This window comes from Caloenas nicobarica, chromosome 1, assembly GCF_036013445.1.
Source record: "Caloenas nicobarica isolate bCalNic1 chromosome 1, bCalNic1.hap1, whole genome shotgun sequence".
Lineage (NCBI taxonomy): Eukaryota > Metazoa > Chordata > Aves > Columbiformes > Columbidae > Caloenas > Caloenas nicobarica.
The window spans coordinates 10655752-10674138 of record NC_088245.1 but is presented as its reverse complement, the minus strand read 5'-3'; the positions used below and the strand labels follow the sequence as shown (position 1 = coordinate 10674138).

General features: G+C 35.6%; 1 protein-coding gene across 2 annotated transcripts in view; it reads right to left on the bottom strand.

Annotated features, from left to right (window-relative positions):
* The window catches only part of PCLO (piccolo presynaptic cytomatrix protein), a 353249-nt gene that overhangs the window by 194565 nt on the left and 140297 nt on the right, over positions 1-18387 (bottom strand). The window contains exons 4-5 of one of the 2 annotated variants that reach the window (XM_065648554.1): positions 1702-2178; positions 955-1626 (exon numbers count right to left, since the gene is read on the bottom strand). In XM_065648554.1, coding sequence (XP_065504626.1) covers positions 955-1626; positions 1702-2178 — 1149 coding nt within the window. Of the gene's footprint in view, positions 1-954; positions 2179-18387 lie in introns of both variants that reach the window. The other variant, XM_065648563.1, reaches the window with a different exon arrangement.

Sequence of the window (18387 nt, the reverse complement as noted above, 5' to 3'; positions counted from 1 at the left end):
ACAAGCTAGGTGAGGCACCAGCTTTACCTTTAATTCTGAACAATTTGAGCTGCTTCCAATTAGATGTCGTTTTTGTTGGTTTTTTGCTTTGTGGGGGTTTTGTGTGTGTGTGTGTTGTTTGGGGTTTTTTTGGTTTTGTTTTTGTTGGGTTTTTTTTGTTTGTGTTGTTTTGTGTTTTGTGGTTTGTTTTTTTGGTTTTTTTTTTCCAAGGAGCAAAAATCTACTCCTAATTTCATAACATAATAATTAGCAGTTAATTTCATTTCTCAACAAATTGTGTGTATTACCCACTTTGGCTGACAAAGTGACTTATTGGTGACTTCACATCCAGAAAATGCATTTATTTAAGACATATGGCCCTCCAGTACAAACTGTCATAAACTCACCCACTTGTCTGACTTCAGAGCCCACCAAGAACCCTACCTAAAAGTACTTGTCCATATGAGATAAGCAAATGAAATACTAAAAAGACGTAAAAGTTGCACACTCTAACATACCATGTTAAGGCATCACAAAGTATTCCTCGAATGTTTCGTACACTTAAGTATTGCAAAACACTGTACATTTTACCATCACAGATTATTCCCCTCTGGGATTAAGAACTACGAAAACAATCCCATTTCAAAAACTAAACTTCAAAGACCCGAGAGTCTATAGAAGCAGGTAAATAAATCAGAAGTATTGGAAAAAATGATTAAACAGGAACTGTGCCTTAGTTTAAATGCTTAACTGCTTGAGACTGAACATCATACAAGAAGTATTGAAGAGTTGCAGGTAGAGCACAGGGCTAACTGGTGAAACTTTCACTCAATGGGATTCATTGATCCTATAATTTAGAATCATCCCATACAGAAAATTACAATAAAGAGCAGGAAGACATAATGGAGAGGTTCTGTCAGGATCAGACTCTAAATTGTAGCAAGGGAGGAGGGTGGGAGTGAGAAAGTCACTTACTGTTTTTTCTCTTGCTGCTTCCACATGGCCAGTTCTTGGCAAAGGTGCTGTTTGAACAGGAATTTCTTCTCCCTGAGCTTTTTCAGCTTTCAAAACCACTTCTGAAACCCCAGTTGTCAAACCTTCTTTCCTAACATCCTCTTGCTTCTTAGCTTGAAGTCCCTTATAAGGTTCTCCAGCTTCTGCTTTCTGCTCAGCAGCATGGTCTTTAGTCTCAGCTGTAGTTTGTTCTTTTTTGTCCTCTGGATGTGGTGTGCTCTTTTCTGGGAGCACAGGTTCTTTATCTTCTTCCAATGTGCTTAGGGGTTCCTTTTGATCTGAACTTATTGTTGCAGGAATTTTTTCTGCTGAAAGTGTCTTTGACAGTTTCCCGTGCTGAAGTTTTGATTCTTCTTTTTGAGTTTCCTGTTGGATTTTATCCACTGATGAAGTTTTCATTATTTTCTCATGTTGAAGTTTTGGATCTTCTTTCTGAATACCATGTTGGATTTTATCAACTGAAACTGCCTTTGACAATTTGACCTCCTGAAGTTGCTTATCTTCCTTCTGAGCTGCAGGTTGGATTTTGTCAGCTGATAGTGCCTTTGCCATTTTCATCTGTTGGAGTTTTGGGTCTTCTTTCTGAATTCCATGTAAAATTTTGTCAGCTGAGGGTGTCTTTACCAATTTTGCCTCTTGAAGTTTTATGTCTTCCTTCTGAACTCTATGTAAAATTTTATCAGCTGAGGATGTTTTTGCCAGTTTTGCCTCTTGAAATTTTACATCCTCCTTCTGCAGTCCATGCAAAATTTTATCAGATGAGGCTGTCTTCGTCAATTTTGTTTGCTGGAGTCTTGGGTCTTCCTTCTGAGAAACACGTTGGATTTTATCAGCTGAGGGTGTCTTGACCAGTTTTCCCTGCTTAAGTTTTGCATCTTCTTTTTGAATCCCTTGTTGGAGTTTATCAGCTGACAATGTTTTTTCCAGTCTCCCCTGTTGAAGTTTTGGAACTTCCTTCTGAACGCCTGGTTCTTCTTTCAGTTTTGCTGCTGGTGGAGTAGGCGGTATGGAAATCTTCTGAGCGGAATGTGAGACAGCAGGCATAGGCTGTTTTTGAGGAGAAGCAGGTGGTTTGGATACTGGTTGTGAAGGGCCTGTTTTCAGAAGTGGCACCTTCCCCATATCCCCAAGTTGTCCTGACATTGCCCTCTGGGTCTGGCAGTTTAAGCACAGCCATTCCTGTACCTGTGATAAAACAAACATAGGAAGTTACTTATTTGAAAACTTAACAGTAAAGTCATGTGGTGTCTTCAAGTGATACAGTTGAATACTTTGAATGCTACGCATACTGAAAAGATATTTTCTTTGTTTTCTGCTCTTGCAAGAAGATCCATAACACCTTTCTAACAGAAATGAAGCATGAAAGGTTCCAGAAAGCCAAGCAGGACAAATATAAGGTGAAAACTAACAGCAATTGCATTGCTCCAAAGTATTGATAACCTTTACATACAAAATTTTCTTATATATTTCTAACATCTGTTTTCTAGAGCCTGTATGATCTATCAATAGTTCCCTCTAATTTTGTAAATCTGAGTAAAAGGGGACAAACTGGGACTCCTGGCTCTCTGTGTTTCTCTTCATAAGTTACCTTCCCCTCTTGAATTTGTGTATAAGTATCACTGTAGAAATTTAAGATGGCCATAACCTAAAAAGAACATCACCTGTCTGCTCTCCTTACTGCTAAAGCTCTGCTGCACACTGTCTCCTTTTACTCTTCTTCCCAGAAAACCAGAAAAAAATAGGACAAACGCTTATATCTGTGCAAAAGATCTTGTTGCCAGTTGCCTAGCTACTACATGAGAGGAGTAATCAGACTGTTTCCAGTGGGATTTGGGTTATAGTTTCTTTAGAGTACCAAAAGGAAATTTTAAACACAGAGAAGTATGGGGAAAAAGAAAAGAGAACACCAAGAATCTTCTGTATACTAGAATAGCTAATGAAGCTCTACTTTGCTAGTGCAAAATTAGCTTTACTGGAGGATATGAGGCCTATGCTATATATTAAAATCTTTGTATGTTTGTTTTTAACTCCTTTTACTGTGACAATGGAAGGTCTCAGGAATTCAGTTATTTATTTGTCTGGTTTAGAGAACTGAGAGACCTACTGAATATGAAGCGCAGGAAAAGCAGTGCAAAATTGTTCTATTAATAATTATCTAGGTAGTACTGCTGATAATATTAGGATAGTACGGATGACTGATCAGTTATATACCACTGTGTATTTCAGAATATCCAGTGGTATACAATCAGTTGCCCAGATGAGGCATTTAGTCAGAAGAAGGGGGTATCTGGCAGAAGTGTAGAACACCAGAAACATTCATACATTTTATATTAACAATTAATAGAGTAATAAATGAGGTAACACCAAAAGCAGAGACTGGAACTGCAGCTGTGCCCCTGCCAGCAAAGAATTCCCAAATGACAGGAGTGTAAGCATCAGAGTCCCTGCTCTCTTGACTCCATGAATCTGCCTTTTTTCAGAGTAAAGTGGGGCTGAACGTTTTTTCTACCAAGAGCACTTAGCATTTGGTGATGCCAGCACCTTGTCACTGATAGGGCACTTCCCAGAGTAATAGGGTTGGTCTTGATAGGACCAAAAATGGCTTTTCAAGACAGTCAAGCAGAAATGAGGCACCTCTCTGCTCATCTCAAATGATTGAGCTTAGGTGCTCAGCTCCCACATGCTAACCAAGGTATTTCTGAGCGCATCGGTACTTTATAAAGTTTCTATGCACAGTAGGTATGTCCAGGATACTGCAATTTTTGTTACCTTAGGAAATTAAGACATTTTGAGATTAGCTGGTTTCAAACGTTTTCTGGAATGATGTAAAATCTACCAAACCTCCAAAGCGTGAAATCTATCTGTATGCTTCAGATCCAAATCCCATTGTTAAATGGTTCTACAATTCCCTTGGGTTTTTAAAATTGTTTTTAAAATAACTGAATTGCTACTGTGATGCTGCCCCTTTGTAAAATTAGTTGAAATGATAATTGGATGTGAAACAAAATATAGTAAGAAAAGTTCAAGTGGGCTACTTTTGTTGAAGTGCAACTGTGGAGAGTCTATTTAATGTATAAAATAATTTACTTTGTCTGAAAGAAATTGTTTCAGGCACAAGAAATGTAACAATGCATGCATTATCACTCAGGTCATCTAACAATTGCCTTATGTGTTTATTATTCTACTTTTATAGATAGTGACCAAACCAGTGAGTCCTAGTAATTGACATAAATAAATGTTTATTAAAAGTATTTGGCAATATTGTCTCAAAAAATTGAGTTTATTGACTGAATCAGCTGTCCCCAAATGCAACGTGGCTCCTAATAGTTACTGTATCCTTTTCAGCTCCAAACTGAATGTGGTTCTGTATCAGACTATTAAGTATACTTTGAGATTGTGGTTTTTTTCTGTGAAAAAAACAAACAAACAACCACAAACAAACAAACAAAACATTAAAACATAACCCTCCAGGAAAGCTTATCCTCCTCTGTAGGACTTAAAGTGCTTCAACTGCACGTCATTTGTCTGGGAAGCACTAATTAAGAAATATAAATAAAAGCAACTTTTTCTTTCAAGAATGTGGAAAATATAAACTAGTTTTCTTTAAAATATTTGTTAGAGGGGTTTATCTGAAATTTTTACTATAGTTTTCTCCCTTTTTATGGGCAACATTTTTTTTCATAGAAACCAATACTGGAAACCAAAAGTATGTTGTGAACTCTCTTTTATAAACTTAAAATAGAAGCAATACACTAGGAAATAAAATTACCCCACAGAAAATCATGATGTTAGTATTGTCAGCAGTTTATAAGTGACTAAATATACTAGATAATATTTAGTATAAATAGACTACAGAAAAAAAGTCCAGTTTCATAGTACCCTGGATTCTTTTCTCATAAAGATTGTAAAGACCACTACCCAAAGCTGACTAGATAATTAAGATAGATCAATTTTTATTAGATTTATGGGAGAGTCCAAAAGCTTTTAAAGTCATTAAAAAGGGGGTAGGTTTTGCCTTTTCCAATCAGCCTGACAAATACTCATTTCACAATGTAAGCAGAAATAATACCATTATTATTTGTGCTAATATAGCTTCTGTCAACACATGGCATGGGAATAAGACAATACTTAATAACATTTAAGCTTCTCAGAATCTAGCCTTAAACAACTTTAAGTTCATAAAAACATAATATAGTGGCTTCTACCATGAAATAATCCAGGGTTCAAGAGTTTGCTGAATTTCAGATACGTGCCATATAGATATTCTTAAAGAATATGTTACTTTCTACATTAAATGCACATGTTCTTCTCACAGTACCATTTGTTTGTGACATAATTTCCATTTATTTCCTTATAATATAAACATATCCAGCTCCTAGGGTCTCTGTGTTTGTTTCTTTTCTATACATCTATATTTGGCTCTTATTACTTCTCTAGTACTGCTGCTTATGTAGATTCCATTTAGTAACTCTCCAGCTGCAGCCTACTCACTGCACAGATACCTGCTCCTTCTCAGTTTCATCAAGTCTCTTCACTTCCCTCCTTCACAGATTCAATTCTTTGAACTGCCTATAACTACTTCAGCAACTTTAGTAATAGTATTAACTATTGAAAAACGAAACCAGCTACCCAGTCATCATTTCCTCTCAGTTCTGCTCTCTATCCCTACTCAGTCTCTTTTCCCTGGAGTAAAGTCCTTCAACTCAAGAACTGTGTATTGTGCTGAGTACATAGTAGAACAAGCCTCTTAAAATGGAAAATAGTAATAATTAACATGAGCAAAGGAAGGTGAATATGAGAAAATTTGCAAACTGCATTAAATCTTGTAAAGAGATGCAAGTCCCAGTCTTGCCCTCCATACTGATGCAAGTGATGCTACTGAAATGGCCTGAAATTGTCCAGATACGACTGATTTAATGAACCTTGCCATTGTCCTCTTGGACATTTGTTATATCTGTATCTATTTACCACTTTATTTTTTTAATGTTGCTATACAGGCATGGCAAATATTTTTCCCAAGCTACATGTTTCAAATTCCAATCTAAACTTTTATAATCTTGCGGATATTTGATCACAAAAGAGCCTACAAAAATCTTCTTATATCACCAGCCCTCTAGCTCATGATTCTCTGTCAGAATGGTTCTCTGTAAAATCAAATTTTGTACCATGAAGTCATATGTCTCAGTTTTAGAGTTGTCTTTTCCTCAGTTAACCTCATGCCCTGAATGCAAGTTTTTCCCTACGGCTATCTTTTCAGTTAGCGTGTCAACCCAAATTTATTAGGACTTGGGAAACAGACATCATCTTCTTCTAGCAGTCTTCACTAGATAAGTCTTCTTAGTTCTTTACAGAATTCTTCACACCCTTTGGTTCCTGAATTGGCAGTAGACACTTACTGCCATCACAACTGATACTAGTGTGCTTTAATATTCTGAATCCATGGTTCTCTCCCTGTGTTTTCATCAATCCTTACAATCTCATATTGCTGGATAGAACAAAGTAGCTGTGTCACAATGTTCTGCTCATTCAATTTTGTAATAAACAAATGTCATCATGAAAAGGGCATACAGCTGACATCCATTGTGAATGTCTATTTTTCAGTTGTCACGCAAGAGCTCAGGCATTTCAGTTCCTTTGCTTTACCTTGCATATTTATTTTTAAATGATTTGGGTTTTATTTTATATGAATAAACCACTTATTAATGAAATAATAGAAAAAGTAACCACATAGGCCATCCAGAGAGCAAAAGTAATTTCTTCAGATGTATCTGTCTGCTGTGTGTATTCATCAGCAAATAATTGCTCTATACTCCTAAAGTCTGTACATCTTCCTTGTTGAGCCTTTCACTGCCTGCACTAAGTGACACATAAAGGGAAGGTAACTTTCCCACCTAGAACAGGACTGGTGGTCAGAGCATTTCTTTGGGTGCGTGAACTACAAACTCAAATCCCACACAGCCTGAGGACTCAGACCACCAGGGGAAATATTCAAATTGCTTGATTTACATGCAAAAAAGTTACCAACACCATTGCACAGAATGATAGAGGGACATACATATTCAGAGCATGACCACCAAATCAGACTGTAGAGCTGGCAGGAGAAAAAAATTACAAAAAAATAAAATACAAAAATCCCACACTCTTCCCTGTTCAAAGAGTGTTAGGCAGGAGGCAACTGCCTAAGCAGACAGCTTGGTAGAGACAGGGTCCACAGATGAGCCTCTGTGGTGTCTAGAATTAGGAAAATACAGAAAGGTTTTAATAGACACTGTGTGCCTATGGAGGTCAAAGGCAGTTTTCCAGGATCATTCTCCTTAATTTATACACATAAACTTTGTCCAAAATGTCAATTAGAATCTTATTATTTTTAATGTTACCCCAATTGGAGAAAGGATGTGCAAACAAATGCTTATATGCTTAGTCAGACAGCTGATTTTTGGAGAAGACATTAGGAGAATATGGGTAATTTAACCTAGGGAAATGAATCCCACAAATACGATTTATTAGCAGGAAAGGTATACTGGCTGCAAACCAAATGGATATAAATTGCCCATGGATAAATTTAGGTTTGAAACTAGAAGACACTTCCTTGCCACTAGTGATTTGCAGTTTGGAGTGAAGTGCAGTTGCAGGAGTGGTGATACGGAGAAATGCAGCTGATTTCAATATATGATGCGATTGCCAACAAAATCATTCAATGATTGACGAAATCCTACCAGTGTTACAAACTGCATTCCTACAATAGTACTCATGAGCAGAATGCTTTATATCATTAGCCTCAAATAGAATCATAACATTTAGCTGACTTTAAATGCCAAAGAGAGAGATCATAAAAATCCACCAAAGCTGGTTCAGGTAATGTAAGACATCAACTTAAAACAAACATCTGCAAAAATTTCTGCAGACTAAGGGACTTTCTCAACAGAAGGAGAAAGTGGCATTACTTTCTATGTTTGAGAATGCCTTTTTTTTTTTTTTCAAGTTGCATTGTTATTTGAACAATGCAAAAAAATCACCAGATTTTATATATTTCTAAAATAAAGGCTTTTAGCATGTGATTGAGGAAAAACAAGTTATCTCATCATCTCAGATTATTTTCATTGATAAGCTTACTTTTAAGGCAGCACAACTACGAAATAAGAAGATATTTTCAATTATTTTCATTGCAGTTGTGTCTGTGCCCAGTTACCATTGCTTATGTGACTTTGTGTACATATTAAAAGTCACAAGAACTATTGCAAATGACAAAAATATGGATTTTATATATTCATTTTTGTTGCTACAGGGAAGCTGATACAGCAAAAAGGAGTGAGAGACTTCCCTGTTTTTCCTGTATGCATCAGTAGAAATATCTGCCATATGCTTCTTGGCTACTGCTGTGCACAGCCACTGAAGACAACGCTTACTTATGGACCTCAATTATGGTATATACACCAAAGTCTCAAAAGATTTTGGTCAGTGTGTTGAAAGATACAATTCATAACAAAATAAGAATAGAATCAAGTTTACTTCTCCCCGTCTCAACTTTGAAGTGTAACAGAAACCTAGAAGAAAAAAAATACCAAAAAACCAATACTTAACCTTTGCCTGTTAAAAGGCATTGCCACTGACAGTGCTGGTATTTGTTCTGAACTGTGACACGTTAGCATGTCATCTGCTTGATGACTTGCCATTTCTGCATTCTACTGTAAGGCACTACTTTTTTTATTTTGTGTCTGATGGGCAGCAATAAAAGTAAAATCTATTCCATGGCTTCAATCCACAACCTTCTGTCTTAGATTATGGGAATTCCAATCATTACTGAAGGAAACAAAGCAGTTCTAATAAAAGAAATCTTAAATTTCTGAAGGCGCTTTTAGCTTGTTGTCTTTAAAATAAAATGTTTTGGAGTAAAACTGTCATTAAATCCATTAAAAACTAGCTTTTTTTTTTTTTTTGCCTTCAGTTGCTTTAAGTATCTCCCGGCATCTCTTAATGACAATATATTTCATACTTTTACAGGGAGAAAAACATTCCAGAACATTAGAAGACATTTTCAAATCACATAAATTCAAGTTTATTGGAATCACCATATAATTACTCAGTGTGGTCTAACTGAACACTTATTCTTTAGGCTGTTAAATCTCATCTGTAGCTTAGCATTGTTCAAAACACTGGGGTAGGCACTACCTAAGCAGGCAAGATAGCAGGATTTCCACTAAACTGTGGATATGTATTGTATAGACATTTATAATTGCAGTTGGTAACTTCTACCTTCAGTGGAGAAAACCAGGAATATTTAAAAGGCAGTTATTCTCATAGGACATTAGATAAAAGGAATGACACTTCAAAAGTGTCTGTTTGTGTCCACTGAATATAGGACAAGAGTGTTGCTGATTAGACCAGTTACTCATGTCTACAGCTGAGCTAGTGAATATCACCTCGGTCTTTGAGCTGGAAGAAACTCCAACAAATTAGAAAAAGTAAGGACATGGGAGAACGCAGGATCACCATGAGACAGCATTGACCTGTACACTGGTGCACAGTTACTCCCCAAAAGCTGCTATGGAACTTTTATCTTGAATGCAGTGACTATGCACAACCACTATTTGGAATCATGGAATAGTTTGGGTTGGAATGGATCTTTAAAGGTTATCTAGTCCAACCCCCTGCAATGATCAAAGCCATCTTCAACTAGATCAAGATGCTCAGAGCCCTGTCCAACCTGACCTCGAATATTTACAAGGATGGGGCATCTACCACTTCTGTGGGCAACCTGTGCCAGTGTTTCACCACCTTCATCATAAAAAAAACCCACCAAACTTCTCATGTCCAGTCTACATCACCCCTCTTTTAGTTTAAAACCATTGGTCCTTGTCCTATCACAATAGGCCCTACTAAGAAGTCTGTCCTCATCTTTCTTACAAGCTCCCTTTAAGTACTGAAAGCCACAATAAGGTCTCCCCGGAGCCTTCTCTTCTCCAGGCTGAACAACGCCAAGTCTCTCAGCCTGTCCTCCCAGTAGAGCTGTTCCAGCCTCGGATCATTTCTGTGGCTCCTCTGGCCCCTCTCCAGCAGGTCCATGTGTGTCCCCAGAGGACCCCAGAGCTGGACCAGCACTGCAAGCGGGGTCTCACCAGAGCGGAGCAGAGGGGCAGAATCACCTCCCTGACCTGCTGCCCACGCTCCTTGTGACGCAGCCCAGGATACGATCATATGACACTTATTGCAACGACATTCTCCTTCACTTGTTCTTTTAAAGAGATTCCTAATTAGATGACTACAAGAATTGTAATTTACTTGCACCCACGAAAAATTAATATGCTGTTGTGTATTAATTAAATAGCAGTATATGACCTCCATTTACATTATTTTTAACTTGCTTTGATAGTGTTTTTTGTAGTTATCCCATTTAGATCATGTAGACCAAAGAAATCCAAGGTTGTGTCAGTGTCTAGAATAGTAATTTTATACTAAAAGGCAGTGTTTGATAACTGGTTATTTAGAAAATAGTTTACTCTGTGCTTTAATAATTTAGGTTATTGCAGTCCTTCTTGGCTATATGTAGATGTTAAGTAACCCTAGTATGGTCCTTTGTACTCTTTATTATAAGTCTCAACAAATTGACTGTTTTCTATGCATTCTAGCAGCTAAATCACTATTTCCCACATAGCTGGTCAGCAGAGAGCATGAGTATTCCCATCCCATCATTGCTATTATTTGTCCTGAACTGACAGAATGTCCGGTGTCACGGATGGCACTAAAACAACACACAATTCCATTCCCTGAAGAGTTCGTGGTCTATTCAGTCCTGCTTTCAATGTTGACCTTTTAGGGAGGCCCTAGAGAAAATTGGTTTTGTTCCAACAAGGGCTTAGCTATGGAATTTGATGAGGTGAATTCTGTAGTAGAAAGGAGAACTATTCTTAATGTTTCATAGTGCCTAGTGCTCAGTCGATCTTTATACATCTCAGAATATATGCTTGATGATCAACTATAAATACAACCTTTTACCTGAACCTTAATGGATCATATAAATAAACAGCTCAAACACTCTCCATAAAATCTTTTTTATATTGGTCATCCCAACAGAAAAACAGAGACATAAATATTCTGAAAAGTCATTTTGCATTGTGTTTGCTCTTGCAAACCAGATAATCCTAAAACTAACATGTGTAGTTCACTTCAACAATATGCTTTGCAAAAACAATAATCTCTACTAAACCACATCGAAATGTGTCTGCCTTTTGCTCATATTTAGTCTATTTCTGCATGAAAAGTCCTTTTTACAAACAGGGATCTGCATGCTATTTCACATCAGTGGAAGCGGCTGCTCCCTACTGCAAATGAAATGCTATGGAGTAGGATAGAATACTTATTTAAAGAACAGAAGTTTTGTTGGTGCTGCTGTTTGGTTTGTTTGGGGTTTGGTGGTTGTTGTTGTTGGTTTTGTTTTTTGTTTTGGTACTCCTAGCTCCATCCAGTCTCATCTCAGATAAATTTTGATACTTCTAATACTTAACTGAGGAACTAAAGTTTTGACCCTGGCTACTCAGATTCACTCCAGGCTATGGAACATTATCTCCAGATACAAATGCCATTGGTGGGCTGACTCCTGATGAGGGAGAGAGCCTGCAGCAAACTATGTTCTAGACAAACCTCACTTCAAGGATAAATGTGAAATGTGCTGAAAGCCTACATTAAAGTCCAAAGACAGAATTCTTAAAATGGTAGCCTGAAGTAAGGTCCTAAATCTGTCATCTGATACCTAAATATATGGTCTGATTTTCAAAAGCTCTAAATACCTAAATACACTTCCACTGACTCCCAATACTCAGTTAATCTCTTCTGTTTGAATCGTACTTTAATCCGAACCGCAGTGTGCATATCTGTTTCATCACTTGTTTACATGTTCATCACATTGTACATGGCTTTCTCATTTGAGTTTATTATCGTTTAGTAATAATTTATGCATAATGTTTGCTCTCTGTGTTACATGACTGATATATGAATCATTTAGGTGCCTGAAAATAATCGTTAGTCTAGGCGATGGACTGTTCTCAAGGAAGAGAGCACAGGTCCAGCAGAAAGCAAAGGAAAATCACTTACTTAGCTTTGGAAAATTACATTAATCATTAACTACAAATACAGTATGAAGGTTGCATGTAACCATTTCCTGATATACTGGCAACTGCCATGGCAGTAAAGAGATAATAAAGCAAACAAAGGAAATAGGTATTGTACCACTAAATCTGTGCGGAATGACCATGACTTTGTGTGATACGATACATGCTGAGAAGAACATATACTTTCCAGCAACTTCTTGAGCTCTTCCCAATGGACACCTCTCCTGAGCATCCAAACCAAGGAGGTGAAAACCATTCTGGCCTCCCTGCTTTAAGATCATGACAAAGGCAACGTGAAGAGATGGCAGAGCACAGAAATCGTCACAGCTGCCATCTCCTACAAAAACACTGGCTGGTTTTGCAACATATGGATCAGAATAACACTTTATCATTAGGTGTGGCCCTTTTCACTGATAAGAGGCAAATTCCCAAGCTTCGAAGCAACGCAGTCCAAAGTCCGGGGAAAGGCAAAGGGAGAGAAGAGGTGCAGGAGCAAAAGCCAAACACAAGCTTTTTTAGTGTCTTGGCTTCAGCCTCCTTCGAGATTTATGCTGATTATCTCTCAGGAAGACTGTGGTAGACACGATTTAACTAATGCTAATCTTTCCTGCGTGTCCTGCTCATTAATTTTACCTTGCATTTTAAAGCCTTTAATTGTGTCCTTATACAGCCACACAACAGGAGATATTGGAAAGATTGTCTTAAAAAGGAATATGCCATTTAGCCAGCAAGATAATCCTGTCAAACATTGTAACTCAAAAAAGGCGAGCATGCTGTGTACTTCCACAATTTGGCAAATACATGCACAAAGAATTAAAAATAAAGCATTTTTCTTGGAAAACTTCAAACCAATATTAATTAAAATTTCTTCTCAATATTTCATACAGAAACATGCGTGCAATCTGTTTAAAGGCATAACATACTGTGATGCTACAGTATGACTTAAAGCAGATTTTTTTTTGTTGTTTAATGTGCAAATAAATCCTATATACTCCAGCAATCATAGATAATAAGCTTGAGTTTACTTTCAAGAGACACCACAAGTATTATGCAAAGGAAACACCAAATAATCTAAACCCATGTAAGCCTGACCAAAACAAATGTACTGCTAACTCTCAAAATAAATATTAAATATAAGAAGAAAATATAGGTTTTAACTGCTAGAAAAACAAAACACCCAAAACCAACAAAACAAACAAAAACCCAACCCAAACAAAACAACAACAACAAAATGCAAAAACCAGACAACAACAACAACACCACAACTAAAACAACCACAAAACAAACCAAAGCCAATGAAATGAGGAGACTTAATTTTTATGTCTTGTTAGTCTTACAAAGCAGTGGTAGCTGCTTGGAAGTAATTAAGGGTAACCCCAAAATACTGATTTGAACTATGGTAAGAGTACTGAGTTCCCCATTGGCTTGCAATGCCTGGAAATAAACACCGGCATTCTGCTGTGTGAAGTGCTGAAGTTTTTTGTCAGGCTAAAACCTTAAACTACATAATATACAGAGTCCAAGAATACATGCATAAGATGAAGCTTTTAAAAATATTATGTAAAATTTAAAATTATTATTTAAAATATTAACATCACATTTTAGGATGAAATATTTGTTTCTGTGAGACTGAATAAGTCTTAATCAAAGCTCCACAATTATTTCTAAAAAAAATACCAAACAATTTCAATCTCTTAGAATGCTATGTTAGTTACTTGAAGAGTATTTGTTTTATACTTGCAAAATTCAGTTTTTCATGTCTCAAAATAGACACAGTACTGCTTTAGTGACTATGAAGTGAGAAAAAAAAAATATAGGCAGAAAACAAAAAATTAAGTACCCCTTGAAATGATCTCCCTGCAGTCCTTAATTGGTTTTTCACTACTTTTAGTTATCTATGGAAGCAACTACATTAGCTCAGCTTTAATACTAATCACACAATTAGTTAGCTAGTTAAGATGATTCAGAATTTCTCCCTAATGAGAAGACAGAGGATCCCTCTCCACATCTTCAGTCAATTGCTCTAAGACAATATTTTTTTCATTAAAAGTACAGATCAATAATCTTACACTCATACATGTTGAGTAATATATAGATGGACACTTACAAGCACACACGTGTAAGCAGAACACTGTAGGAAGCCAAACAAACTTACTCAATAGATTCATAGATTCTTGTGGCCAGAAGAGAACTATTACTCTCAACAGATTGATTTTGGCATCAAATGATCTAATCTAGTTTCACCAAGAGGTTTTGATTCTCAACCTTTCAGCATTTCTTTTAGCAAGATATGCAAATATATGGGGGAAGAACTTCTCCATGTTCAAAGTTAATTGTTCCAGTAATTATCTGTAGAAAAATTTTGTACATGTAGACTCTTAGTTGACACAAAAAAGTACAAAAAAAAGTAGTGAAAATACGAATTTAATTATATTTGTCTTTCTAAAGAATCATATTAAATCATTAAAAAGTTAAACTTTAACAGAAGTATTGCCAGACCAAAATTCATGTGATGGAAGCTCAGCACTTTCCTGTATCATGTAGCTGGACTGTAAATGTATGCTATACTCATAGTCCCTTTTGGCAACAAATATCAGTTATTTTGTCATGAAAATAGCTTCCATTTTAAACTAGACGAAGCTCTAACACAATAATGCTAAAAAATTGCATAAATATGGCTGTACTTCGAAATCACACAATTTCTGTTTGTATTTTAAAATATACTTATTGAGTTTATACCTTATGTCAGAACTAACAAACCGTATTTCTGTGGTTAACAACACATTTGTATCATTCTCACAATACTAGCAGAAGCTGCATGGAAGCATAACTTTCATCTTTAAAGCATGACCTGTCTTCAACCATGTTTTAAAAGGGCATTTGATGCTACAATGTCCTTAGTAAAACTTTTAGATACATTGCAAATGGCAGAAAACTTTTAGAAATATTTTAAAATACTTTTAACATAAACTGTTACTGGATCCTAAGGTCAACAGCTCTTTTTACTCTGTTGACAAGAACCTGTGTGTCATTTTGGAAGTATACCATTCTCTTACTTCTCCACCCAAAATATTAACATCTGCCACAAAAGCAAACAAAAAAATTGATTCTCTGAATCTTGGACTGAATTCTGTCTTTATGTCCCTTATTAAAAAACAAACAAACAAACAAACAAAACCCCCAACAAAACATAAGAAAACAAGAAAAAACACACCAGACCTATACTCCCCAAAAAACAAACAACAAAAACAAACAACGAAACAAAACAAAATTCCCCAACATATATAGCAAATAAGTAAATTAAGCAACATCCATTTCAATTTCAACATTGTCAGCTTTTGTTTCTTTATGATTGCCTATGTGGATTACAATTAACCATCTATCAAATGTGTTATTGTTATTCGTAACAGACTGATCTCATTTTCTCATCGGAAGTCAATTTTCAAGTCTCAATTAATTTTGAAGCATTTCCTCAACCATTGAAACACTCTTCTAAGGAACCTGTTCATATCATAGGTAACATAACATGATGCAGTCTTCCAGGATGAGTGATACTAATGTCAGCTTCTAATTAATTTAATTGTAGGTTTCCTATTAAGTAAAGAACAAACATCTGGAGATAAAAATGCCAAAGAAGTCAATAGATCTCAGTTGTTTGATGAAAGTTAAAAAAACCCAACCAAACAAACAAATAGGAAAAAACCAAACCAAACCAAACCAAACCAAAAAAAACCCACAACAACAACAAAACCCCACCACCACAAAAACAAAACAACCAAAACCCTAAAACTTCTTCCTTCATAAGTTTCCTATAACTTCTTTTCTTATTCCATTCTTTTTCCCCTCTAATCATATAGGGAAGGGGGCTCAGGGGAAGAGAGAAAAAAGAGAGAGAAAAGAAATAAAAGAAAAAGAAAAAGGAATGGAAAGGAAAGGAGCTGAACAAGAAAAGAGTCAGCTAGGTTAAACATGTCATAAAGAAACAAACAAAATGCCTTTTTTTTTTTTTTGGAAAAGGGTTGTTAATGAAAATAATGTGATCCTCTCTGCTCTTAGTCTATGATAGTCTAAATTCAGCCAACGAAATTCACGTGATTAAAACTAAACCAAGGGTCTTATCCAGATAGAAACTCCACTACTGTGGGTAAAAATCCAGAGCAAAAATATTGCATGCATTTTGACATAATTTTATTCTTCTTCAGAGACATATCCATAGTTTCCTCTGCTATTTGTAATTTCTCCATCCTCCTCACAATAGTCACATAAGAAATGGTCTGAAAATAACAAAATAACAACATAAAGAAAAAAAAAAAAGTAGAAAGAAGAGGAACAGACTTTGCTGGTTATCTCTAAATCTCCTTATTTTTTCTAAAATTATCACAATTTCCAGGAAAAAACAAAACAAAACAAAACACAAGAAACTGAACAAAACCAACAGCCTTTTGGTAAAACCATTCAAAACATTTAGTTCTTGGCTTGTGGCATCTGATCAATTTGGCTAGTTTATTGTCACCTTAATTCACAATTTATAAAACCAGGATATAATTTTTTTACACTTTTGGCCTTTTCTTTTTTTAAAAAAGGAGATATTCGGAATAGAAACTTACTCATAGTTTTACGCAACTATATAGTTTAAATTAGAAATTCTCATTTAAATTCCATTTTAAAAAAAATCTTAAATATCATGTAAGCCAATTTAAATAAAAATAAAAGTAACCTTTTTGGTAAAATATCCATCTGCCTGAATGAAACAAACCAAACAAAACAAAACCAATCCCATTTATTGGTAGTAATTTTAAATAACCACAGACAGCAAGAGCCTTTGTAAACATGGGTTACAGAGAGCTGCAGACATAAATGCATGAAGTGTGTATTCCAGAGATCACAACTCCAGATGTATGACTTAGATAATTCCAGTTTCATTCTAAAACATAATAGAAATTATCATATCTATATTATAGTGTATGTAATCAATTCCCAAGCCTTTGACACGAGAATAATACATAGTGTGCTTGCAAAATGAACCATTTATGGAGCTCTCTTCAAAAAAACATCTCTAGGCAATGAAGTGGAAAGTTCACATCTGTCTTCAAGGGCAGAACTGGAAGCAGTTTCCAGTGTGCAGAAGTGAATTTTTGTACATCAAAGCGGTTACAATTATGTCCCCCAATAATCTGCATTTAATATAAATCCAGTACTTCACAGATTTTTTTTTTAATTTACAGATGGCACTTGGATAAAATAATTCTAATTTTTCTGCAAATACAACTAAGCAGATCTTTTTCAAAACACTTTAATTCTCAATACTGTGTTTTCACATATTTTGCAGTATAAATTTACTCTCTTTCTGTTTCAAATACAGTTAAAATATAGTTAAAACCAGCACAAAAGTGTTTAAATTGCACTGGTATCTTTTAAAAAAAGAAGTGTAAATCATTATTTCAATTGTCTATTCATTCCATAGTCACATTTGGCATGTTAAACCATAACCTAAACTGCTTAGGTAGATTCATAAAATTCACCATTCATGAGTTCGTTTAGGATATCTTATTGCTGATTGAACATCTACCTGTGTAATTCATATTATCATGTTATTTCTCATTGTTTTGCTTAAATGTCTCTGATTGTACTACATTGGCACTTGAAAAAAAAAATAATGCTTCATCAGCTGTTTTTCCATCAAAGTTAAAAAATATACGTTACAACTATAATGTATTATAGTAAAACTGTAGATAGCTCAGAAAGTACCAGTTCTTTTCAGTTCTCTCTTTCTAATGGGGTATTTGCCCAATAATCTTCACTGGGCATTGCATCTTACAAAACTAATTTGTTGTTATTTTTAACTAAGTATACTGTATAATAGTACAAAAACATTCCTTAGAAATTCCTTATAAGAGAAGTGTTGCAACCAATAATCATTAATGAATTTCACTGGTGATGTTGATCACAATAGTAGGAAAATGGAGCCATATCTGCAACAACATTTAGTATTTCAGGACAAAAATTTATCTACGTAACTGCAGAATAATTGTGCTGAACAGAAAACGCCAAAGAAGAACTAAGGCCATTTTTGTCTGGTTTTACGTAAAAGGATTCACTGAACTAAATCAACAAACCTCATGAACTGATTTAAGGAGCACATGCACTAATAGAGTCAGAAACAGTCTATGAGTTTAACAAAAATCTGAATAAAACAGCAAAACTCAATAATTACTGAAGTCAGGGAAAACAGACTGTACCACAGTGCAAGGCTTGACAGGACGAATGCTCAAAACCAGACATCACTGAG